We start from the raw sequence: 27,168 nt of genomic DNA on the forward strand, positions 1-27,168 counted from the left end.
AACGTTTGACAAAAGTTATCTTTATTTGAAAATCTGCTCTTAGAAATGTGGATTAATAAAGGAATTGAGCACTTGATATCTCCCGATTTTCAGCTCACCTTTCTAGAGAGATGTGGTAAATGATGGACAGCTAGCAGCAAATTTGGTTTCCTTAAAGGGGAAGTCAACCCCCCCGATATATTCTGTGTAGCCCACTAGTCTAAATTCCGATGAATTCCGTTTGTAAAAAGCAATGCCGACTCACCTATTTTGAGCATTAGCTCATGCGATGTTTACAAGCTGAGCCGTTACCTGAGCAACTGTGATGTCATTTGCCCTCCACAGCAAAAGGCAAAATGGCCACACCCTGAGAGACAAAAATGGGCACATTCTGCTGCTTACTTCATATTTCACAATCGCAATTTGAATCAGAATGCTGGTTTTAGACTAGAGAGGCTGCATTGAACATATTAGTGTGAAGAAAATCTTTTTCCCCTTAAAGAAAGATAGTGAGCAAAGCAAAATAAAAGAGACAAGCATGTGTCCTTCCTGCTTTGAATAAAAGACACCTGCATGCAGTTAAAAGGGAAAACTATGACCATTACAAAAAAAAGGAGGGAGGCAGGGGGTGGAAAAGGTAAAGAAATTACAAAAAAATCCCATGTTGTCACACTTAACAGTCAAAACAATGATTCATTTCATCAATGAAGTATATTGAGTTATACTTTATATATTAAGAAATACATTTAGATTCCATTGTGATTTGTCTTACACACACTGCAAAAAAGACGATCAGATTCACATTGTGGCCTTTCCAATAAGGTCGGGTGAGAAGAGATTCACTTTGCTGTCTCGCAAAATGGACACAACTGAATCAAAAGTTTCTAGACTGCAATGAGTCATTAGTGTCAAGACTTCTCGATAGACACATACGGCCTATTCACTTGTGTCCACTTTTGTGTCGGCGATTCTCCTTGGAGCTACCCGAGTACTCCGGAGGACACTCTCTTCTAGAAGGGCTTCCCAGCAATGCAAACAGATGACTCAATAAATACTAGACTCGAGGCCTTTGCGAAATGCAAATGTATAAAATAGCAACTTGTATTAATACGACTCCAACATTAGTCTAAAAATCCATCATCTGCAGTTAAATGTTACTTTGTAAATAGTACAGCAATTTACAGTTTTGCTTCTCCTCAACAACATGAAAAACATTTTTTTTTTTTACATACAGTATTCACTGCAGCACAAATCTACATAGCATGATAAGCAATTTGTAGGTATTGTGTTTGAATGTCGTCATGACATCTGTGCACACAAAGTGGCATGTTACCGTGGAAACCAGGTCAAAACCAGATTGCATTTTCTATTAGGAATAATAAATGCGATAACTACATGAGTGAGAATAATATGTGCTCTAATGTTGAGATTGGATTTCAAATGAGAAGTCACGGAAAATAGTGACGACGAATGACAAATACACTGGTGCCTTGAGATGCAAGTTTAACCCGTGTCTCTTAACTCAAAACACACATCCCAAACTCACGTCAATGCTTTCCCAAAAATGAATTTTGTAATGTTTTTTCAAAAAAAAAAGTTTACAATAAATTGTGCTGCACCTACTGGCGAGGGCATTTTGGCCACCGGGAGGTACAAGTACAAGACCAGCATAACACAGAGAAACCACAAGATGCTTTCAAAGTAGTCATTTTCTAAAAATAATAAACACAAGCCTGTGAGTATAAGTTTATTGTCTGTCCATGTGTGTTGCGCCGTTGTTTGCAAAAGAAGCCATTGCATTAAGTTACACCACTGCAACACATAGTATGCTATATTTGTTAGCTTGTTTTAAGCATCTTTGCTGTTGGCATTCAACTAGACTTAGGCTGTCTTTCTTTTGTTTCTAGATTGACAGTAACCTTTAATTGTAGGTGACCAAAAGCCATATTTTTTTTGTTTGTTTGTTCAAAATCTGCAAAACTGTGGTATGTCGCGACATACAGCATTCAAATCTCAGTTTTTTTAAGGCAACTTGATGTGAAGGGAATCATATATTAGGTTGTTATCATTATGTGCTTAGTTCATTGTTACCCATTTCTGCAATCCTAGTTCATCTTGACCCTGTCCTTAGATAGAGCTGTTGACGCACGAAAGTGTGAGCCGGGACCTTGGCCCAGCTGCCGGTGGCGCCCGGCTGGCTCTCTTGTTGTGTCTTGTAATCTGCTATGCTTTTGCTCAATAAAAGCCAGGGGGGGACGGCTGGGCAGTGAAAAACTAGCGTTGGAAGACCCACGAGTTACATTTGCCCAAGCTTTTTTCCCTATGCCCGGCATAGAAAAGTCAATCTTGGCTGGTCCGAGTTACTCTTTTTGCTGTTTAAGCAGCTAGGCTTGTCCTAGTCTTCTTTTCTGAGATTTCTCTGACACTTGACAAGTGACCGAAAGAAGATTAGGGCCAGCAAAAAAACAAAACAAAACAAAAAGTTGACAGGATTGTAACCTTAAAGTCTGACTTTTTTTTTTTTTAATTCTGAGGGTAAATTGGTATGAATAAATAGGTTTTAATTCTCAGGTCACAGTAAAGAATTCAAACTTTTGACTAAATTCTCAAAATACGCACTGACTTGTCAGGGTGAAGAGTAAATATTCAGAAGGTTGAGAATAAAGTTAGAATTCTGAGAGCAAATTCAGAATTCTGACTTGAAAGTGAGAATTAAGGACGTCCGATACTATTTTTTCAGACCGATACCAGAACCATTACTCAAATCTAGTAAATCACTGATAACCCATCGACACATTCAATGCCAGGGAGGTATTTTCATGTTTTTTTTTTTTTTTTTAAACAGACATTCAATTCCAGATATCTGGAAACTAATGTTCTTAATGTACTTAAGTATTGATTTACTACTTAAGAATCTGGGATTTAATGTCCAGACTATTATAAAACGTGAAAATACATTCCTGGCATTGAGTGAGTTAAATTTTTCGCAAAAAACCCCAAAACAAAACAAAACAAACAAAAAAAACAAAAAACAATGACAGATCATTTTTAAAGACGGCTGAGACTAGTGCCAGCTGCCATCGTGAGTCCCAATACACAGAAAAAAGGCCAGGTATCTGCCCAATATCGATACTTGGTCTTATACTTGGCCCATCTTTAGAGAAAATTCAGGGTTTCATATCAGAAACAAAAGTGAAAATCCTGCTTTCCCTAGCGCTTATCCTCTTCCGTGAAAGCGGAATGACCGCTTCCATCACAAAAAACTTCTGCAGTGCCTCTAAAAGTGTATCTCAAGGCACCATTGTATATCTCCATGGTAACATTGAATGCAAAAAAAAAAAAAATCCCCATGACTAAGGTTAGCCAAGAAAACCCCTCAAAAATCAAGTTTAGCGCACTATCCAACTTGCAACAACCGAGCAATTGGTCATAAATTAGAGGGTGAGGTGGGGTGGGGGGGTTCAAAGTCTTCCGGTGCGGTTCACTTAGGGTCCTCAATGGTTCCCGTACTCAGGTCAGTCATTTTGGGATATTTGACTTTCTTCTGGTCCAGCTCGTTTTGCGCCCACAGCAATAACTTGAGCAGTTTGGCCAACTTGGGAGTGGACTCCCTGTTTTCGTGGTCCAGCACCGCTTGGTTCACCTCGCTCCACACCTGCGTAGCAACACAGATTTCTCGTGGTACCCTTTACCATTTCCGCGTACGCTCACAGGCTATCAACCCTCAGATTTGATCCTTCCAAGTTAAGTGTTGATGTCGAAACACATTTTCATATTGGCCATGAGGGCAAAGGCTCGGTTGAAGACTTTCAATGTATTTCTTTTTTTTCCTGAATTGAGCTATGTTTTCATGTTGATTCCAAGGTAAAGTTGATTCTTTTTTTTATTTATGATACCCGGAATATTATATACCACATACCACATAGTATATTATCTTCAATAGGTTTTTTTTAAGTATGACTGAAATTTTTGGGGAAAAAAAAATGTCACCCCTTAAATATAGTGTAAAAATCTAAGCCCAGTGGACTGACCAAAATGGATTTAAACGATAGCTTTTGCAATTTCAAAGTAGCATTCTACCACAGTACGTTATAATGCCAAATGAAATTCAATGAATAACTTTCTTCTAATAAACAGTCACTTGACAGTTTCTGGATTTGGACCGTTCATTTGCAGACCTTTTGGTAATGTTTGCCAACAATAGACACAAGTCTACATCTAGAAAATCACAAGTTACTATACAAGTTCATGCATAACATACATAAAATTGAAGAAATTGCATCTTAATGGGAAAATGAGGTAATGGACATGGATGGAATTCAAAGGAGAATGGCACTCTTAGCCATGCAGAAATTGAGTTCACATATAAACTTATATTCTGGTACAAAAAACGCAATCATGCATTCTAAGTTTCTAACTTAACGGGGATATGAGGCGACTGACGCAGATACAGTCCACTTACGAGAACGTTTTGTCGGCCATGCGTGCCTTTGGTTTTGGCCATGGTTCGCAATCTTTTGTTTATGTGACTTGACATGGGAAGACCCACTTTTGTCTACATTTTCTAGGACTGAGTTCACATTGCAAGGAAGCAGTATCTTATATTGTTGATATTAAATGGTTTTATTAACCAACAGTGTTTTCACATCTGAGAGAAAAGACCTTTTTGTGTAATCTTTCTGACCTGTCAACGCAGCATTTTTGGTGAAAGCAGCCGTTGCGAGTACCTTTTGCCGCTGCATCATGTTGAGCAGGTCTCCGAAGGGCGACTCTTCTGGGTTGTCGAAGGCCAAGAGGGCGAGCGTTCGCTCCATCTCCGTGAGACATTCGCGGCTCTCCTCCCCCTGCTCGGCCAGCTGCGTCTGAGCAAACTCCAGCGCCGACTCGGTCTCCCGTAGCCGGATAAGCTCGATCAAATGTTGCTGCTGCGCCGGGGAATGACACGACAGTCATGAAATAAGGCAAGGTCATGGGTCATTCCGTGTCATTTCGTCAAATACCCCCCACATGACCTCATCTCAGAATGTCCTATATAAAAAAAAAAAAATCTAGTGAAGATATGCTTGTAAATAAGAAAACCCCCAAATATTAGGTCTTTAGTGTTAATAGTTGTCTCTTGAAAATTAATTGAATGAATACACATCGTAATTGAACGATTGATTTGAAATAAACTACTATCACTCAAAGGTAATTAATTGAAAATCAGTCATCTTCATCAAAATATTGTTGTGCATTTATACTATAAATAAAACTGTTTAAATAATGTAGAAAAACTGATATTTACCAAAATAAAGGATTTTAGAAGGATATATTTAAGAGCTGTAATTTCAATACCGTGATATTTTTGCTCAAGGTTATTGTCAGAGAAATCTCTAAAAGAAGACTAGGACAAGCCTAGCTGCTAAGCAGCAAAAAGAGTAACTCAGACCAGCCAACATTGACTTTTCTATAACATGGATTAGGGAAAAAGCTTGGACGATTGAACTCGTGTGTTCTCCAACGCTAATTCAATGCCTAAGCGCCCCTACCTGGTTTTTATTAATTAAGCAAAGCATTGCACATTACAAGACATAACAAAAAGAGCCAGTTCTACCTTTTTTAATTTTTGTTTAATATTATTTATTAAAATATGAATATAAAAGCTTTATCATTTTTAGCTAGCTTCAAAGAGTAGCGGTTGTCCACGTTGTTTTTGGGGAAAAACACATGTTCCTTACAAATCAAAACTAAGTAAATGGAGGGGAAAAAAAACGATCCCTTTTTTATTTTGTCTTTCAAAGCAGACAGACTGTATGACAATTCTTTCCACATCTATAGATTGAAGCAGAAATAATTTTGATTGAATTGAAGCATTTTGAATCGGAGACCCGAAAATTGGAACGGAATCGTGAGACAGTCAATGATTCTCATCCCTAGATTTTGGAAATTATTAATCATTTCTCTTTTACTGTTTTACTCTGCAAAACCTGACCACTTACTAACAGTTTTTACAACTTTGTTCACCATGTTTTGATCTTGCAGATTACGTTTTCTCCTTTTTAAATTAAGATTTCGTCTGCAGGATCTCATTATAGACAAAAAAGGCGCCTAAAAGAGCTGTCTTTAGGCCCCGAACGGGATCAACTCTGCAATTCTTTTACTATCAGTGACAACCAAGTAATACACGATCAGGTAACAATGAACCAGAAGCAAAATGCGAAACTAAACGCTTCAGAAGTTTGAGAAGAGAAACAAATGTTGACATGCTGAAGCTAAATGGACTTTTCTACCAAAACCAACAGTTATATCAGTGGTTGCGATATGAAGATGATGACGGAGGCTACATGTAAGTCCATTCTACTATTTTAACAGTACTCTACTATTTTAACCTTTTTACAGCATGATTTTTGGGACTCCAAATATTTCTGTTGCGACCCATAGTTTTTTAGTTTTGCGAGTTTCCAGGGGTAAAATGAGCACTGAATCATTCGTGCCATCAATTAATTGTTCCTCCAAATTGCTTTAACGTCATGAAACCGACATTGTCCAATGTACACTGTCTGGTCAGCAAACATACCTGCAAGTGAAAATACAAATATCGGTTGGTGTCCAGCAGCTCCGGGTGCAGGCTGTTGATGAGTGCGATGGCTTCCTGGATCTGTCCCTTCAGGATCATCTCTCGGATCTTTATCCTTTCATCCAGAGAGTCCAGGTCCACACTCGGCTCGATGCCTGACTCCATTCGGAACTTCTCCGCTGCTTCTTTGAATCCCTCTTAAACGCAAGACACATTCATAAAATGTGTATCATAGTTTAGTCTTGTCACTCCAGCGTCTTTTTTTTTTTTTTCTTTTTCAAGAGCCTCACCGGTCACCAGGTAGTTCATAATGAGCCGGTTCATGTCCGCTCGCTGAATGTGCACGTTGTTCAATTTGTCCATCCACTCGTCTTTTGTGACGTCTTCAGGCTTTTCAGCATAACTCATCATTGGAAGCCTACAAGAGAGCGAAGACGCTCAAAGCCGGTCGGGAGCAAGACTGACACGCTTTGGCGGCTTCGAGTATCTACACTCTAGCGATACCAAATCACCGAGGGGAAATGTTGTACGGCGGAATAGCAAGTGTACAATGACTACGTAAGAAATCTACTTTGAAAGGTTTGGGAGAGCTTTCGATGGAAGGCATGGAGCTAACGTGCGGCGACACATCCAAAACAAACCCATTTCCCCCTTTCCTCCAGTCAAACAAGCAACGGACAGCACCGGCTAATTAGCTCGCTGTTAGCCGCGAACCTACCGTCCGACGCGAGTTCCGCTGTTTATTTCCTTTCTTGTCAACGAAAGGGAGGTATCTAGTGGAGACACGTTTTTCTCCGAGAGGAGGACATTTGTAAAGTACGAAAAGAAGCCCAATGAAGCTTTTCGGAGGCCTGCTAATATGACAAGCTAATGTGATATCCTCGCGATAGCAACCTACGTCATTCCTGCGAGCACGGCCATTGGTGGTTGTGATGACATCACGGTTGCCGAGGCAGGGCAATGTGTGGGCTTGTAGAAAACCCAACAGGGGCTTGATGCCCAGAAAATAAACAGTTTGATCCATGCAGAAAAAAAAGCAAAAAAAAAAAAAAAAGTTTCGTTTTACCTTAGAATTACCATTCATTTTCTAGATCCACTTATTCTCACAAGGGTTGCAGGCTTGCTGGTGCCTATCGCAGTTGAATTTGGGCAGTAGGTGGGCGACACCCTCAACTGGTTGCCAGTAAACTGAGGCACACAGAAAAACCTTTCACACACCCAAGGACATTTTAGTATGTACAATACACCTGCCATGCATGTTTTTTGGGAGGAAGTGAGAGAACCCATGTGACCTCAGGGAGAACATGATAACTCCACACGGAAAGGCCGGAGCGAACTGATTTGAACACGGGTCCCTGAACTGTGAGGTGAACGTGCTAACCCCTGTTCCACCAAGCCACCCTAATATTTAATAACAAATAGGTTAAAGAAGTATTATTTAACATTGTTCATCGAATTTACCCAACTAGGGCCTTTTTGCATATTCCAAAAATTCTAACAGTTTTGTTTTGACTCTCCCAAAACTATTTCAATTATTTTGGCATGTATAACAAATTGTATTGAAAAACAGATTTGTGTTCTTTTGGAAAAATGTGGTTTTACTGGAAAAAAGGAGAGAAAATCAAAACCTTATTTTACTAATTTACTTGCATATAATTGTGGCAAAACTCGTGAATGAACGCAATGAATGTAAAATCTTGGTATGACTCCCATGTTTTTAGGTTTCAATACTAAATCCAAACATTGTATTTCCTCAATTATCCCTCCTTTAAGCAAAACATCAATTAAAATAATTTCTAATTGTGTCGAATCGTATGTTTTTGTCTGTACATTGAATCTGTATTTTATTCCAATAGCATTGTATTATATTTTAAATGTTTTCCTTTTGCATTGTTGTGATGTGCAGTAGTTAAATGTTTCAAAAAGTGCTATCTAACAAAACAGAACAGCATTATGTTTCAAATACAACTATAAATGTATACTTGCCAGAATAAATGTCATAAATATTTACGTTGTGCATGAGAAGTGAACTTGCATTAGAAATGGCCCATAGCATTTCTAGCAGGACCTAGATCATGGCATTGTTCCACAGCTAAATATATGCTTCTCATTTACGTTTGGCACACAGGCAATTTATTTCTTATTAAATATGTTATTGTTGTTTTTTTTTTGGCACTGAGATTTCTGACCAGGAAGTGACACGTCTTGTTTACTGAAGCCGCACCTCTCATCATGTGGCTTCCTCATGATGTCATTCAATGTGAAACAACCATCCATGCTATATTGCCGCTTATTTTCACTAGTGTAACTGGCTTGCTGGCGCCTAGCCCAGCTTTTTGTCTTATCATTTAGTTTACTTTCCAGACGGCAGGTCGCTAATCGATCAGGTGCATGGTAAAGATAGCAGCTTAGTGTTATATCCCATGTTATGATAAAGAACACGAGTCATTCATTTGTTTCCTTTAATTGATGCCGGCAAAAATTGATTACCTCATTTTAACGCCTCGTTTTGCACATGCTAGTTTTCTGCACCTTTTTTGCATTCTTCCTCCATCCGTTGTTGTATTTTTAATCTGGAAATAGGGGCCGTAATAGTGTGTTATATTTTGAATTTAATTTCACGAGTAGCGTAAAAAATGAACCAGTCCATTTCAGTAGCGTAGCGCATGCCTTCACGTTTTTCTGCGCGCGCGCGCCCCCACCCCCCGCATCAGCCTGCGAGAGCGCGCACGTTACGTCCCTCAACGTACAGAGGCGGGGACAAGGGCTTGCTGCAGCTGTCCATGGTTGGTAGGAGGTTGGAGCCGCACGCAGTCACCGAGGCTCCGCGGAGAGATGCAACCCTAGTCACGCCGCGCCGTCTGCCCGTCCTTTCCTTCGTCGCACGCCGGCCGCCGCTCGTCGTTCGTCTCGCCCTTTGCTCTCGAGGAAGGTGAGCCTCCCTTCTTGTCTTCGCGACTGCTTTGCGGACGGCTCGTGCGCGCGCCCTTGGCAAAATTAGCGGCCAAGCCTCGCATCCTCAGCAGGCCTGGATGAGGCGAACCAACATGGATGCTGCTGCCGCTGAGGAGGAAGATGATGATGATGATGATGACGATGGGGATGATGCGCGGAGATTATTGCTCCTTGCAACATTTTTCACGGTCTCTAATCCTACTCTTTGACAATTCGATCGCGATATGTCGGGTTTTCCTCGTTGTCCTGGCGAAGATGCTTGAATGCGGCCTGTTTTATTTGTAAAGAGATGACTGGTTTTGGGAATCTTTCGCTGGTCCTAAACTAAACGCCGTTATGTTCAAGAGGAGGCGGTTGGAACAAATGAAGCGTTTACCAATGCGAGTCTATATGAGCGTGAGAAATGCACTGCAGGAGTGTGTCATAAATCCACCGCTTGCCCCCTTTGACTCTGCAGAGCTTGGCCGAGCAGCGAGAGGCAGAATATGGCCAGCTGCTGTCCTGCAGTCAGCACCATTTTTATTTCGCAAACTTGGACGCCTTTTAATCTCTATGATCCGACCCCCCCCCCCCCCCCCCAAGAAAAAACAAAACAAAAACAAAAACAAAAGTGTATATATATATATATATATATATATATATATATATATATATATATATATATATATATATATATATATATATATATATATATATTTTTTTTTTTTTTTTTTTTTTTCCTGCATGTTTTCTAGCTTTCTTTCCCTAACACACCAGGGTACTTGGTAGAGTGAGATAAAATGTAATTGTTCTCCCTGGCAGAAGACAGGCATTCTTGTAGGAAATCTTAATTTTCTGATCAATGGAATGAAATTGAATAACTTGCCATGGTGCACACACCAGTTGATTTGTAATGGCGCAGTGGTTGGAAATCGCTGGTCTATTGTGCCCCAGTCTTTACCTTACACTTTTCGAATGCGGGGTTTGGATGAGCTCGCAGATGACCCTACTGAGAATAGGCAGTGTAAAAAAAAAAAAAAAGGATATGCTGAGCGGGCTGACAGTACATACCTGTATGCGTTTTGTGTGTGTGTGTATATATCTAGCCTGTGGACGTGAGGCATCATGGCCGAGCATCAGAGGCAGCGCTCCCTTTCCACCGCTGGTGAGTCTCTCTACCACGTGCTAGGAGTGGAAAAGGTTGCCACCAATGATGACATCAAGCGCTCCTACAGGTGAACCTAATCCCCATCCCACTGCAACACGCCCACAGCAAACTTTTTTTTTCCTGAATCTTTTGTTGTTGTTTTTTTTTTTCCTATTATAACCATGTGATTTTAAGTTAAATAGACGGTCATATTTATTGTTCATTTGCTTTAAGTTGTAAGAAAACCCAAGGGTTCAGTGACCTACAAGAGCCATTTTGACTCTCCCACTGGAAAATAAAAACACTGGGAGCAACAAAACCTTTTTGGCATTTAAAGCGCGGTTAACACTGCATATAAAATTAATGATGAATTTAGGGCCAAAATGAAACCTGCAGCCACCCAAAAAATGAATATCAGAAATGCTGTTTTATCATTATTTAATCCCAGATTGTGTAGTCAAATGTCTAGTCGCATTAAAGACTATGTTACTTTATATGAAAATATATAATTGGGAAATAATGGCCGATTTAAATGTTTAGAGTACTAATGAAAGATTTGGAAACACGTTCAAATTCAAACGCTTTCAAACACATTAAGAGGTCAAGAAATTCAAGTTATTAATTTTTGAAAGTGCACAGTTGTGAACTGAAAGTCATTGCAGGTCATTGAGTAACGTCAACATGAAAAAATAACTGACTGAGAAAATGCCACTTACTACGTTGAATAATATTGGATAACAGTTTGAGCTTTAGTAGATGATTCCTATAATGTTGGATGACTCCAGCATTGTCTTCCAGAAAAGAACAAACAAAAACACTGAATTTGTAGATGTTGTCCAAAGTTTTGACTGGTACTGAAATCCATCATCTAAATACATTTTATTTTAATGTTACAAGAACAACCCAATATTCCTTTTTACAAATGAATTTGTAAAGTGAAAAAAGATACTTCGACAGAGGTTATCAGATCCGCAAGTGAGTCTGCTCTGCCAGTTTAATAATTAAACTAAAACTAAATGTATAACAGGGGGGGTGTCCAAGATACAGCTCAGTAGCCTGCGCCATATGGGCATGGGCCAATAGAATGGGGAGCACTTAAGGATTTTTTTTGTTTGATGTAGATCTCTTTTCATTTTTTTTCTCACAAATTTTTGAGAAAAACCCAAAACAAAGTTTTGCAGCTTCCTATTCTCAGTTTTATTATCTATTACATGCTTCAAAACATTAAGCTTTGCAGAAAAATAGCGTGAAATCAAAGTCGACTTTATTGGCAATTCCTTCGCATGACATACAAAGCAACCTAAGAATGAACTAACACCACTTTTCTTAAAAATCCTTCTCCTAAAAATCCCCTGTAAAATCTGTGCTTTCACCAAGCAGTCCCTTCTTATTGGGCACCCCAAAATGACATGGCTAGTGAAAAAAAAGAGGAGGGTGTAAAAAATAAAAATAGATGGCACTTGTACTAAGAAGACGGCTTGGCGGAAGAACGGTCAGCATGTCGGCCTCACAGTTCAGGGACCCGAGTTCAATTGCAGCTCGCTCTGGCCTGTGTGGAGTTTGCACGTTCTCCCCAAGCCCGCGTGGGTTCTCTAATGGCACTCTGGCTTCCTCCCACACCCCAAATACATGCATGGCAAGTATATTGGACATTAGCCTTAAGTGTGATTGGGTGTGTGAATGGTCCCTATGTGTCCCGCAATTGGCTGACGACCAGTACAGGGAGTCCCCCACCTACTGTCCGAAGACAGCTGGCATAGGCACTGGCAAGCCAGTGAGTCTAGTGAAGACAAGCGGCTATAGAAAATGGATGGACCCAAATAAGAAATAGCAAAACAGCATTCCCTCGTTTGTCGGGGACTGGAAAAGTGAATTCCACAACAGAGGATTGACTAAAGAAATTGGAATTTTAGAAGCAAAAAATAATTTCTGTGTCAGGGTCCAATTTACTAAAACTGTTTTAAAAACGGTGAGCTGATTGCTTTTTGCTCTTGTCCTACTTTTCAATAGGGAGAAGGAATGTAGTGCTCTTCAGCGCAGAGGTGGAGCTAGAATCCACTGACCACCCAAAAATTCCTTCATTATTTGCCCGCTCGCCTTCAACAGAAACCTCTTCTTTAGCATTTTATCAAATTAAATTGACAATATCAACAATATGTAATTTTTTTTCCGTATGAGGCCCTCAAACAATAGTTAGGACACCCTTGATGTATAACAATGCTGCTATATTCTAAATGTAATACAAGTTTATTGCAAACACTGTTTAAACATGCATCAAAAGAGGACCAAAAAATGATCGCATATTAAATCACAATTTCATGGCAAAAGGAAGTTCCATTAATAAATCATTTTTATAAATAGTTGAGTCCTACCTCATATTGAAGCGCTCGCTGTGCAGAATGTGTCTTGACTCATAAAAATGGGTATGAGCCTAGTGCGAGTGATTAGTATCACAAGCTGTTATGCATTTGACTGCTTGTCCTGCAATGTGTTCGGAAATATTGATGAATATTTTCCAAAATTCGACGGACGAATGACGGCGTCCTTGACTGGCAGGAAACTGGCTTTGAAGTTTCACCCTGACAAGAACCCGGACAATCCTGAAGCAGCAGATAAGTTCAAGGAAATCAACAACGCGCACGCCATACTCAACGACCCCACAAAGCGCAACATCTACGACAAATACGGCTCGCTGGGACTGTACGTGGCCGAGCAGTTTGGAGAGGAGAACGTCAACACTTACTTTGTTCTCTCCAGCTGGTGGGCCAAGGTAAGACTGCATGCAAAAGCAAATTTTTCCATGGTGTGTCTTTTTTGTCGTTTTTTTTTTTCTTCTTTTGTTTGTGTCAGTCATCAATGTGGAGCTGTTTTGTAGGCGCTGTTTGTTTTCTGCGGCCTGGCCACTGGCTGCTACTTCTGTTGCTGCCTTTGTTGCTGCTGCAACTGCTGCTGCGGAAGATGTAAACCTCGGCCTCGGGAGGGCCAGGAGCAGGATTTTTACGTGTCCCCAGAAGACCTGGAGGCGCAGCTGCAATCTGATGAGAGAGGTGAGAACCACCATTTTATCCTTATTATTATTATTATTATTTTTAAATCCAATGATTAAAATCATTCATAAGAAGCTTGACAGAAATTTTCAGTAGGGGTGGATAGAGCGACAAAAGACCTCAGTTAGGGGTGCCATGCCTGGTTAGGGTCTCATGAAATATAAGTAAAAGGTGTCAAAGGGCCTAAGAATACTGCAAGAATGTAAACATGTTAGAAAAATCACAGGTATCAAAAATTTCACCCAGGTGTGGGGGTGATCGAAGGTGTGGCTAGAGCGTGACAAAGGGTGGTCGAGGCCTACCCCGACCACCATGAAGCTCCACTCTTCATGAAGCTCCATCATTTCTTGTAGGTTTTTAAGAGGGTCTGGCCGATTAAGTCGGCCGATTCAAACATTGGCCACAAACAATCAAAATGGCCGATATTTGCAGATTATTTGAACTTTTTACCTTTTTGTATGCTGTTCGCAGCAGTTGTGTAGACGTAACAATGCTTTCGTTATTTCTTACGTATAAATCTATGCCATGACCTTGTATGCCTAATCATATATCATGACATTTGTTGATATGGTCATTCCGAGGACCTGTCCTTAAAAACAAAGCAAATTTTTGGGGTCTTTGTCTCCAAAAAATCGATATCGACCAAGCCTTGGTTTTTACAGTAAAAAGTAGCAGATCAACAAATACACACCCACACACATATGTTTTTTATTATGTATGTATCTATCTGTCTGTCTGTAGTATATATTATACAATTCCTATTATATACATCATATTCTAATGACCATCAATTACTTGTGAATTTTTGTGATTAATTGTAGTGTGATTTGTTGCTCCCTTTTTTGCATTCCAAATAGCTAGGATCCAAGTAATCCATTCTTGCCGCACTAGTAATACACAGTGACTAGGATAAGGAACTTTAATCTGATTGTCAGTTTAAAAATAGCAACATGTGAGATTACAAGTTACTAGGGATGCGACAATGTAAGAATTTATTGTAAGATGTCTTCACATTATTAGGCCCCGGGTATTGCAGTATTGTAAATACAAATTATTTAAGGGAAAATTCCATATTGTATACTGTATATTTAAGTGCCATATATATATATATATATATATATATATATATATATATATATATATATATATATATATATATATATATATATATATATATACATCGCGGGGCATTTAAGATCCACCTGCTTTGTTTACATACATTTTGAAGAGAACTATCAGTGCCCTGAATCACTCACATAAAATGGACAGCAGAGGACAGTGTTTACTTTTCTGCCCAGCTAGAAGACTTTCAACTTTAAGCGTGCTCTTTTGGAGCAGTTTTACAATCACAAAGTAGAAATGAACAGGTAAACATGTAAATCATACTATATACCTTAAAAACGGTTAATGTCAATACTGTAAATATTACAAAAAAATTGATAAAAGTAAAATAACTTCCTTTTTTCTCCTCTGTATCCCAATATAGCATTTTTCCTTTAATTTCATGAAATGAATGGACAATTTCAATGACCTTTATTCCATTTGTTCATAAAATACATATTTTGTGCAGAACACATAGGAAATGGAAATACTATGAAACTATCAAAATTTGTAGTTGTACAACTTATTTGCAAGGAGTGCAGTCAAGTGAATAGATTTGCTCAAAATAAAATGGTGCTGTAGTGTCATAATACATGACATGACGTGGAAGCTCACCAAGAAGTCATGATGTCATGTTAAATCACTGCGTTAACTCCTCAGCTGCGAATAAAGTAAATTTAAAAAGAAATACAAGCCTAATTGTTTACAATACCACACGTACTAAAGATGAATGTCTGATAATGACCCAGATGACAAACCCCATCCATTTTGAATCTCTTTGTAATACTTCACAAAATAACCTTGCGGGCCGGATTAAACTTCCCCGGGGCCGGAGCTGCCCTGTGAGCCATATGTTTGACACCTCCGGTGTGTGTGTGTATGTGTGTTTGAATAATGCGATGCCGTTGTGCACATAGACAGTGTACTTAATGTGGCCAAAAAAATTAAGAAACACACAATACTATCATTTATCATGTTAACCTCCTGGAGAATTTTTTAATCATGAGGCAGAGAAATGGGATTTGTTTTCTTTATGGTCTTAAAATGTCTTAAATTTGGCTTGTTGATATGATCATGATTTTTTTATTTTTGCAACTGTCGTTTTTGATGTTTTTTCTTGAATCATCCTGAGCGCCTGTCGCCGTGTTTCAGCAGAGGCGGGAGGTGAGCCCATCATGATGCAGCCCACGGCCACGGAGACCACCCAGCTCACGTCGGACGGCCACTATTCTTACCACACCGACACCGGCTTCAACTAAGTCTGGTCGCCCGTTTCGTCTGTCCGTCCCTCCTCGTCACGGTCCCACCTGCTCCCCTGCGTGATGGGAAAGAATCCATCTTTAACAAAGAAGGCCCATGCAGAGGACAGGGACTAGTCAGCATGGTCCAGCAAAGGAACTACTCATCCCTAAAACACCCGCCTCGCTATTTATTTCCCCAGAGTATGACAAGAATTTCTTCTATTTTCATTTCTTTTCTATTTGCTCCCCACGTCCCCCTTCTCCCGCATTGTGCGTTCTTGTGTAGCATGCAGCATATTTCCTCTTTGGCGACATTTGGACTCTTCCTTGCAATCTGTCTTGAGTACGACGTGCAGCGCGAGAGCAAATGAGGCTCGAGCAAAACAAAAATGGCGGCTGCCGTCGTCTAAATTCAGTTCTTTTATTTGAACGCAGCATATGGGATGTTTTGCTATTTTGTCATCCACGCCTGAGAGGAATGTTGTCATATCAACAGACATGTCTCTTTTTCTTTCTATCTTTTTTACGGAAAGATTAAAGGAGAAAGTTAAGAAGTTATGGAGAACATTACATTCATCATGTTAAGTGGGAATTTTGATGACCACGATAGCAGAATTTTTTTGTTTATTGTTTTGAGTGAATTATAATAGTCATTTTGTCCATGTGTTTGGAAGTGTGAAATCGCTGATCATTGTTGACCGTTTTTTTAGAGCTGCAACCGTCGATTGTTTTAACAATTGGATAAAAACAAACAAAAAACATTGTAACATTTTCATCCCGTTATTAAACTATAAAAAAAATAAATCACTAATTGACACTTCAGAAAAAGTGTAAAATTAAGTGTAAATTGATACTAAGTTTGGTTTGCGAATGCAAAACATCCTTCTGCAAAAATGTCTTGTTCTTAACCAGTGAATACATTATGTATGTGTGAAAGTACAGTATATATATATATATATATATATATATATATATATATTCTGATAGAAGACTATAAGAAAAATGCCTGTAATGATGAGTCAGATTTGGTTGTATTTTACAGGTAAAGAGTCAAAGAACGCTGTTACATCAGACTTTGAAAAATATATATTTTTTTCTTTTGGGGGGGGGGGATGATTTCACATAAATTCCGACTGTTTTTTCAAGTAAATATGTGTTACAAGCTTCAAAGAAAATAGTAAGCAAAAAATTGCTAATATTGAATTATTGTAGAGCATTTTTTAATTTATTTTTTTAATTTGACAGCACTAATTAAATATATATATATATATATATATATATATATATATATATATATATATATATATATATATATATATATATATATATATATATATATATATATATATATATATATAAATATAAATACATATTTAGTTGAGACTGAATTTTCCCAAGGGTGTGAACTTTTCGGTTTCATGACTAATAAACAAAAGAGCTGTCGATTCCTTTGGTAGATGATTAGCTGTCAGTGGATCAGTTGCTCCACCCACACTCGTTTGATTGCACAGCTGGCGAGAAACACGGTCAGCGATCTGCCAAAATTTGACTTTGGCAAAGCGCATCATTCTGATTTGCATGTCTGATCACACATTAAGCAATTTTTGTTATTTCCGTTTGTCACTCGGCTCGTCACGTGTTTCGATGGTTTACAAGCGCTGAGCTGCGTGCGACTGTCCACCCTCTGCTCTTAAAAGTATGGATGTTTGGTATGATGTTTCCTGTAGGTAACCCTTTGATGAAACAAACTGTCGATGTGCCCGCCCACCCCATAGCTTTTTCATTTTGTTTCTAAAGATGCTACTGTACATGTTTTAAGTTAAATGCACTCAAAGAAAAGTAAAAACTCAATAAATTCACGATTGGAAAATGACTCCAACAAAAGAAGACTGTAGTGAGTGTAAGTGTAGTCAAATGGTTTTATGATGAATCCACGGAGGTTACTTGATGTCATACTTTGTGATGGGGAATCATTTTAACTGGTGCAGTGTTGTATTGTAACCATTCAATAGTGCGAGGAAACGTTAAACGGGCTTCAAGTTGGTTGTACATACAGTCGAGTACAAGAACCCTTTCTGTTGTAGCATGGTTATTGTGTGTCTGGAAGAAAACATGTGGATCATTGATCTCTATTTGCTGTTGGTGAATAAATGTTCCGAAACATTTGGATGGATTTCATTCTTTCGTGGTTTTGTGCATGCTGCATGGAGTTAACCCAGAAGAAAAGATAGTTCAGTCCAGTGACAGTTCTAGAAATTTTACATTGAGGGGCAGGAGGTTCAGGGTGGGGGCAACAGTTATAATACCCCTCAAACATTTTTAATTTCATATTGATAGACTCATTGTCTGTCCACATTGGCCACCGGGAGCAGTATAATGTGGCCAATGAAGATGAGTCACCAAAAATCTCAGTGACACAGTAAGATGCTACTTCTTTAGTTGTTTTTTAAAGGATAATTAAAATATGCCTGTGAGTATTGATATTGTTTGTCTACATTCGTTGCCCTACCGTTTGTGTTCAAGTACCATGGCTATTGGCGTTATCTGATAGCCCATTAATGGCCTTTTCCATTAGGTAGGGATTGGGGGGTACCTATACCAAGTATTATTGGCCACTTTTTTGGGGCGGACTTACAATCACTAACTAGAATTTAGAGGAATAGAAAATTGCTATCAATTTCAAAAGGTTTTGAGGAAAATGCTCTATTGGGTGTAGGTTGGTCTTTAAAATTATTTGTCATAGTTTAGGGGGAAATTTGGTGTGTCAAAAATACTATGGTATAAGTGACAACTCAAGAGTTGAGTACTTGTACTGGTCAAAGCGGTATTAAATATCCCTATCATTATGCAAGTATTAAGCAAGCAGGGAAATTCTTGAGCCATAGTTGTTTCGTTTTTTGGAATACAATACACAAATTTTAACTATCTTTATGGATATATATGGATATATATCTTTATGGATTAGGCAAGAGCCCACGCAAATCTTCTGATTGGTAGTATAAGTGATCACGTGTGTGTGTGTGAGTGTCCAGTATTTCCAATAATACTCTCAGTTATCCCGTGCGTGTGTGTTTGTGTCCCACTTGAGCTGATTGGATGTAAACAGTCCGACAGATGAGCTTCGCCCAAAGCCATGAGCCGACCGGGTAAGAAAGAGCGCCTCGCTCATTTGAGTTTTTTATATCATTTTTTTTAAAACAAATAGTAAGCTAACTTGTACCTATTTTCATACAGTAGTTGTAATTTTGTCTGTCTCAGGGAAAATTAGCATTGCGTGCAACAGGTAGCAATAGCGACTGGCCAAAGCTATCAGAGTTCAGCACCACGGACAGCTCAAACTTGTTTCTCAGTGGTTGTCAAATTTTTCGACTACTAATATTGAATTGAATTGTCTTTATTGTCATTGTTCTAGTTCAATTAAATGTATAGTATAATCCCTTGATCTGCATTAAAAAGACAAAACACACCCACAAATATATATAATAATTCACGGTATAAAGAGCCTTGATAGTTTCTGGATTAATGACTGTTCTTGATACGACCTCTCAAGTCAAGTAAATTTTATGTATCGCAACAAGTCACAACAAGAAGATTTCTCAAGTCATCTACTTGTCATGCAACAATGACAAAAAATACATTTCAATAAGTAACACTTTCCAGACTGGCGATGAAAGTAAAATATAAAAAAGGGAGAGGAGCAAATCGGGGCAATTGTTGAAGTTATCGGTATGTAGAGGATTGTGACTATTAAAGTCAATTGTGATTAAATGTAACTTCAAGTAAGTCTAAACTAACTAAATTACTTTTTTAAGGTTACATTAGTACTTCTCACGCGGTTAACGATAACGGGACGAGTTCAGGAATGACTTCCATAAAGGCAGAAATTTCCAACAGAACTGGATTTCTGCAGGGCCAACAGCTGTCTTGAGCGTTTGGGTTGACATGAAGCGACAGAAAAGACGAGACAAGAGAACAATTGGAACAAAAAACAGTCAAACCGACAACACAGACAACCAATCATGAAATATCATTTGCCAGCGTGAAATGAGTCCTCGAGTATTTTAAGTACCTCGGCTTCAAGAAAATCCTTAAGTGGCATTGTTTTCAGTCTGGGGTACCCGTTTATTTACTGTACACTGAGGGAGAAGTCGAGCTAACCACAGTAACAAGGATTCATGTTGTGCATGAAAGCACAATGCAAACTTCAAAATAAAAATCTATCCACACATCCATTTTCTAGAGTCGCTAATCTTGCTGTTGCCTATCCCAGCTGACTTCGGGCAAAAGGCAGGGGACACCCTGAACTGGTTACCAACCAATTGCACGGCACACAGAGACAAACAACCATTCCCATACCCAATCACACCTAGGGACAAGTTAGTATATCAAATATGCCTGCCACGCATATTTTTGGAGTGTGGGAGGAAGCCGGAGTGCCTGGAGAGAACTCACGCAGGCTCAGGGAGAACATGCAAACTCCATATGCTCCTGCCACTGGATTTTAACTCGGGTCCCTCAACTTTAAGGCGGATGTGCTAACCACAGCGCCACTGAGCTGTTCAAAATAAACATTACTTAATCAAATAACATATGGCCATCAATGCCTTTGTACACTTGTACTGTGAAGTAAATCGTTGACATGACTCATCACTGACATCAACAACACAATGATGTTCAGGAATAAAAAAGAATAGTCAATTAAGCTCTAGAAAATTAATAAAAAGACTGAACAACGACTAGCAGTGCTAGCACTCCACTGCCGTGAGCCTGCAAAAGCCGTCGGATTACATTTAAAAGGCAGTTTAATGGATGTAAACTGTACCGAGGCAGTTTCCGTTCCTACTCACCACTTTTGAACAAAGGAGGTTTACTCATATGTGGTTTTTAAACCAGCAAAAATTGCTGCTATGGTTTGGTGCATCTTCCTTTCATAAATCAAATGAGATATTTGTCTTAGATCTTGCTGTTTCCAGAAATTAAAGTAGTTTAGAGCTATGCACAGTTTAAGCTGGCAAAAACACATTTATTAGCTTATTATGTATTAAGTGGAAATGTGTGTCTTCTGTATTTATAATTATTCTTTAACCCAGCAATATTTTTGGACTTTTACCAGACTGCCTGATTATTTAATGGAATACATATATATTTAATAAAATTTTTAGTGGTATATTTAAATACCAAAATATTTGATAGCTTCAGTTGCTTTGAAACAATTACCAATCTTTCTGCTGAAGGTTTTGGCGGGACTTCATCCCCAGGTTTTTCCTCCAGCATGCCAGGAAACGGATACCCGCAAGCAGAGCTTAGCGATGAGGAGCGGGAAATTTTGAGGTTTGAACTTGCCAAGGTGAGACTTCACTGGCTGTATGACTTATTTTAATTAGCTTAATAAAAACCGAACACACATTTGGGCTAGTTATCACCTATCACCACAAACCGATCAATAAATAAACTGAAAAAAAAAAAAAAAACACACCAAATTGTCACCAAAGTAACCACGCCCTCACTGAATCCAAAATGTTGCATTTTTGTGACCAGATGGAGGAGGAAATTCAGAGCCTCCGGCAAGTTCTGTTGACCAAAGAGCGATCGGCCGCAGACATGAGAAGGCAGCTGGGCATGGGCCCTCTCACAAGCCTGAAAGAGAGCTTGTCCAAGGGCTGGCAGGAAGTGCAGACCTCCTCCCCGTGAGTTGCACACATCGCGTGTTGGAAAGAGTAGATCGCCTTTTGGACGCTACTACCTGCTCGTGATAATATAATTGGCAAATAGCCTCTGGTCAGTGTTAGCATGTGTTAACATGTTCATCTTTTTGCAGATATCTCACAGCATCAGCGGTGCTGGATGACATCAACAACTCTGACGTGTGAGTGTTTGTCCCTCCCTCTTGAAGAAAAACATATCATAGGTTGGGTGTGTCACTTGTTTTTGTCATGTGCTCACGTTAAGGTTTCCTCTATAGAACAAGTGATGGGATTTTCCAAGTCCGATAGGATTGGTGCTCTGTTAATAGCCTTACAGCCTGAATTAGTACAAGCAGCAGCGGTATTAGCGGGAGGTCCAGCATCAAGCGTATGCGCAGCCCTCTGGCAAGTGGACAATTTATTTCTTCCGCTTCTTTCTGCCTGTAGATGCATAAGAACCAAGGAGGGTCTCAGCCATGCAGGTCATGTGACCTCTTCTGCATTGTCCAACGTGGGCGTGGTCATCACCAGGAGGCTGGCAGGGATGAGGTACTCTCCACGGGACTGTTTCATAATTGTAATACATAATTAAAAAACAAACAAACAAAAAAACATAATAGTTTCAAAATAGAAGATAAGTTGGGATGGGCGCAGGTGACTGACTACTAAAGAACCACTATTAATTTGATTTCTAAAATCACTCTGATAGGTCGGTCATCAGCAGTGGTGTAGTGCTCCCTTGAGAAGTTGGTATACTCCAAAAGGACAGTGTTAGAACCAATGACATTAAAGACTCTATATCATTTCGACTAACTATTATAAAATTATCATGACTTCATTCGGAGCAGTTTGTATTTATAGTATTACTGGTCACACAAGCAGAAAGGATGGATGTAAAATGTGTTATACATGAGACAAACATGTTTTGGTTATTTTTTGAAAATATTTTGGAACGCTTCAATTTGTTTTGCACTTCACATGTCTGGCCAGTCATTATTAATTTCTACATAACAAAACAAACAAACAAAATGCATCCCCCCTCCATCTCTCTCACACACACACGACTGTGATTGCAACAGTCATCAGGGCCCCCCCTCTTTACATTAACAAGTGGAAATATTTTCAACAAAATGAAGCATAAAGGAGATGAGTGAATGAAATATCATAATTCTCCAAACATAGCGGATAAGACGCACCCTTAATTTTACGGTAAGGTTCTGGTATTTTCTATATTACCGTGTATAAGATGCACCGACATTTTGGCAACAATGTAAAGACTAAAGCAAATCAGAATTAATCTCGTCTTTTGTAAACTCTTTATATTTTCTTGTGTTACGTGTTAAGACTGTTTCAGATTTCCCACATTGTGACCAGTCAGAAAGAATTAATCTGACGACGAAATCTTTTTGATAACTAATTTTTTTGTCATAACGAACAAATCTAAAGTGCGCTCTCTGCTGGGGTTACGTGGTACTTTACCCATTTCAACTCGAGCGCGTTCCCTAACGATGTGCTTCTATGGTTTAGCAACGCTCTTTTCGGTTCGACTGACCGAGGGCTAAGTTAATAATCTCTGATGCTCAATAATTTTTTCAAAACTATAAAAGCAGGAGCTCTAAAGGCGGTGCATCATCAAAGCCACCAAGGAAGAGTTTAACACAAAAAAGAGAAGCAATAGAAGTTAAGGAGATTTAATGTAGGCGGAGTCAAACATTTAGCTCCACCCCACGTAAGCGCTACTAAAAGTGTTTAGGAGAGAGAGAAAAAAAAAACAACAGGGCACCGGAAGCTGTGGAGTTGAACAAGGTCAGTGAGTGCAAGCTGACTTTTGGCAAAGTCACCCTGGCAGACTGGCACAATGACCTCGGAGGTTTCTCTTGCGGCTTTACAGACTTGAGGATTGCACACCAAATCACATCCTTAGTGGTGGCATTTGATTTAAGCACTATCCAATAAACTAGAGGATTTGAATTTGTTCTGATGTGTTAGCCACACACAGAAATGCACCACCATGTGGGGCGGTGTGGATCTGTAAGTGAAAAACCAGTCTGGGACTTGAATTCCGATTGTTGATAAGTGACCCTGAGACTGCCTTTGCCTTGCTAGCAGGAATAAAATTCTCAATTCAAGCTGACAAACTGGCCCGTGAAATGTACACGTATTACCTTAAGTCAATCATAAAACTGAATCACAAAAGCTATTCATTTCAAGGGAAATACCTGGCACAAATGAGAATGCGAATGAGCTAAACGCATACAGGGCAGCACCATATATCATGATGAAGAAGTACTAATATTAGCTAGCATTAGCTACTAATATCAGCTAGCGCAAAAAAAGATCAAGCCAAACAAAACACAAATGAAAGAACCGTTGAACTAAATTAGTTCCAAAACATTATTATTATTATTATTATTATTATTATTATTATTATTATTATTATTATTATTATTATTATTATTATTATTATTATATGCGGCCCAGTATCAGTTGATCCACGGACCACTGAGTTATGGGACACAGCCATATTTTTGGCCTTCATTTTTTGAAAAGAAAAAAAAAATGCGTCTTTTATTTTGATAATTACGATGGGCGCCTCCCAGTGTCCAAAATGAGACACTACAGCACCAGCGCTTGACTGCACTCAACCACAAATTTTGATTAGGGCATTCTTTTTCGTGGGGTATATGTGTTTCGTTGTATTTATTTATTTTATTTCATCCTATGTTCTATACAAAATATGTATTTTATGAACGAATGGAAAAAAAGATCATATCAGATCAATATCTTTACAGTTGACCCGTTATTCGCAAGGAATTGGGACCAGGCTGGAGCACATGTCAAATGACAGATTTTTGGTTGAGTCACAACTTCTAAAATGTTCCATTTTTTCTGCACTACAGTACTTGAAGTGACAAGTCCTAAAACTACCGACTTACATGACAATTCCTCAAGTCAATGAAAAATGACATTATAGTCACTCATTTGTGTGTCTGTTTTGCTTTTGTTTTTTTTGGTGTGTGTTCACTCTCAGAGCTCTGCCGCTTCCTAGTCCACCACGGTAAGTTTTAAAGTCCATATTAAACTTGTCTAATGCTTCATTGACTAATTGCGTCTCTCTCATATGATGCAAGCATGATGAGCCACAACATTAGTGTGCCATCTATGAGGTAAATACGCATAAATGCAAAATTTCAAACATTATCTGACAACAATCAGAAACATGAGGAAATTTGATCTTTTTTTTTTCACAGACACTCCTCCACGTTCAGATCTTTTGAGGAAATGGTTGGCAATGTGAAGGTGAGTCGATTCAGGCGGTGATTGGAAAACTTTTCTCTATGTCATGCAGTAGTGTAATTTTTCAGTGACAAAATATTGTTGAACTTGCTCAAGTCGCCGAAAATATTGTGTAAGTCCAACAGTAGAGTCCCTTTCTGTACTTGAGTGCTACAGCCATACATCAAACATGCTGTTTGGTTATTTGTTCCCCCCCCCTGAAAAAAGTTTCAGAGATGGAAGTTTTTCTTAGGAGGATGAAAGCAAATTCTACTTGGATACAATCAAACGCTCCAGAAAGCTTGCAGCAATACATACAGTATGCTTTGCCATTTTTGAATGGTACAGTACTGTACATTTTTAACTTTTCAAGTGGCGTACTGTACATTCTCAACTTGTTCACTACCAATAACGTCCGTTTTTGTTGCTTACAACTCACTGTAACTAACTGTAAGTCAACAATCTATTTTAATTGGCAGTCAATGAGTTATAGACTGCTTAGTTGTGTTGTACTTTTAATTACAGTTCAACACAATTTGGACCTATTCTTTAAAAACAGTTATTTTCAAACATGTATTTAGCATACTTTTTCAACTTAAGGGCAATATATTTTATTTAATTTGTTGAATAAAGTCCTTGTACTTCCAAGAAAAAAAGAAACGTTTGCATTATTGCTGGTGATCTATTACGGCCAATTACGTTACTGTATTTTAACAATTGGTGGTTCTTGGACAGCTACGTATTTTTTATGTACTGTAGTTGTTTTTTCTGCCTGAGGAAAGGCCACATGTTTATGCGTTCCAGAGGAGAAGATGACTGGCAAACTTGACGAGTCACAGAGAAACATCCGGCTTTGAAAACAGAACACCACGATTCCGCACGAGAATGTTTATTCAATCCTTTGTTGAGTTCTTTTTTGTTTTTGTCTTGTTTGTCTATCAATTGCAACATATCCAAAGAAAGTTTCTGCTCATTGCTTCAACCTAAGTATTCATTTAAACTTTGAATACAGAAAATCTACTATACATTGACAGCACATTGGCATTGTTTACAACATGAAAAAATAGAATATTTATAAGTGTTTTTGTACTCTGCCTGTCAACACCATTACTAACTGTCCTCCATCACACCCAGTTGACCAATTAAACGGCTTGTGACGTCGTTCAGAGGAGGTCCCGCCTACACGGCCGAATCATATTCAAAACCTAGTTAAAAGTTGCAATCTAAAAATAAAAACTTGCAACCAAATCATGTTTTATTATTGTAAACTAAACACAACCAGCACGTTTTTTCAAAGTATTTGTTTTTATGTTTTTGCTTGCAAATATATTTTAAAATTAAAAATGGATTACTTTTGTTTGTGAATTGTTTTTTGTTAGCAAACACACACACCCATATCTATCTATCTATCTATCTATCTATCTATCTATCTATCTATCTATCTATCTATCTATCTATCTATCTATCTATCTATCTATCTATCTATCTATCTATCTATCTATCTATCTATCTATCTATCTATCTATCTATACCTACTGTGTGTATATATATATATATATATATATATATATATATATATATATATATATATATATATATATATATATATATATATATATATATATATATATATACACAGTAGGCCCCAGGTTTACGAACTCCCTGTTTTACGTCCGCACTATTTTTTTCGCTATTGCGTTCGCCGTTATTGCGTTTAACGTACTGTCTGACATGAGTTTTTCTTGATACACATTGACCCAAACAACTGCAATATCCACCCATTTTCACCTAGCAGGCAATTCCAAAATTCTTAGGAAAAATTTGTAACAATATGTAAGACAAAGTACCTCAGGAAAATGAAAATTTTGAGTGGTTTCATTTTTGTGAGAGTAAAAGATTTCTTGCACTTAAAGTTGGATTTTTATTTAGCAGTTTGTGTGCTGTCCTTGAATGGTATATATTGAACAAACAATATTATTTGGTTATATTATTGCAGCATGGCTCAGTGATAGTGCTCATCTCCCAAGGTTGTGGGATTGATTGCCTATCCTGGTGACCATCTAGAAGTGTCCTTGAGCAAGACACGACATCATAAGTGGCTCTCAGTAAACCTGACCAGTGTCCTTCGTGGCAGCGGCCTCCATTGGTGTGTGAATGTATGAGAGCTTTTGTAAAACGCTTTGAGGACCATATGGTAGAGAAC

General features: G+C 38.6%; 3 protein-coding genes across 5 annotated transcripts; 2 read left to right on the forward strand and 1 right to left on the reverse strand.

The window, feature by feature from the left end:
* On the reverse strand, positions 1 to 7,440 carry LOC148427253 (glucose-induced degradation protein 8-B homolog). Its single transcript, XM_088407465.1, has 5 exons — positions 7,254 to 7,440; positions 6,826 to 6,953; positions 6,536 to 6,732; positions 4,707 to 4,904; positions 1 to 3,634 (listed from the first exon to the last, which is right to left on the reverse strand). Exons 2-5 carry the CDS (start codon positions 6,944 to 6,946, stop codon positions 3,461 to 3,463), a joined length of 690 nt encoding a protein of 229 aa, XP_088263591.1. The 5' UTR covers positions 6,947 to 6,953; positions 7,254 to 7,440; the 3' UTR covers positions 1 to 3,460.
* Positions 7,441 to 9,272: 1,832 nt separating this feature from the next.
* Positions 9,273 to 16,810, forward strand: dnajc5aa (DnaJ (Hsp40) homolog, subfamily C, member 5aa). 2 transcript variants are annotated; one of them, XM_088407466.1, is made up of 5 exons: positions 9,273 to 9,467; positions 10,576 to 10,704; positions 13,173 to 13,386; positions 13,492 to 13,663; positions 15,917 to 16,810. In XM_088407466.1, exons 2-5 carry the CDS (start codon positions 10,595 to 10,597, stop codon positions 16,021 to 16,023), a joined length of 603 nt encoding a protein of 200 aa, XP_088263592.1. In that variant the 5' UTR covers positions 9,273 to 9,467; positions 10,576 to 10,594; the 3' UTR covers positions 16,024 to 16,810. The 2 variants fall into 2 exon arrangements, with proteins under 2 accessions (XP_088263592.1, XP_088263593.1); XM_088407467.1 differs by having other exon boundaries at positions 9,276 to 9,467; positions 15,920 to 16,810.
* A 2,252-nt stretch (positions 16,811 to 19,062) lies between these two features.
* On the forward strand, positions 19,063 to 26,321 carry LOC148427255 (tumor protein D54-like). Of its 2 annotated transcripts, none has more exons than XM_088436310.1 (9): positions 19,063 to 19,151; positions 21,264 to 21,352; positions 21,544 to 21,692; positions 21,824 to 21,871; positions 22,137 to 22,238; positions 24,721 to 24,747; positions 24,821 to 24,856; positions 24,941 to 24,989; positions 25,770 to 26,321. In XM_088436310.1, exons 1-9 carry the CDS (start codon positions 19,139 to 19,141, stop codon positions 25,779 to 25,781), a joined length of 525 nt encoding a protein of 174 aa, XP_088292436.1. In that variant the 5' UTR covers positions 19,063 to 19,138; the 3' UTR covers positions 25,782 to 26,321. The 2 variants fall into 2 exon arrangements, with proteins under 2 accessions (XP_088292436.1, XP_088292427.1); XM_088436301.1 differs by having other exon boundaries at positions 19,064 to 19,151; positions 21,240 to 21,352.
* Positions 26,322 to 27,168: the final 847 nt, after the last annotated feature.

This window comes from Hippichthys cyanospilos, chromosome 2, assembly GCF_059441005.1.
Source record: "Hippichthys cyanospilos isolate Australia breed blue-spotted pipefish chromosome 2, RoL_Hcya_1.0, whole genome shotgun sequence".
Lineage (NCBI taxonomy): Eukaryota > Metazoa > Chordata > Actinopteri > Syngnathiformes > Syngnathidae > Hippichthys > Hippichthys cyanospilos.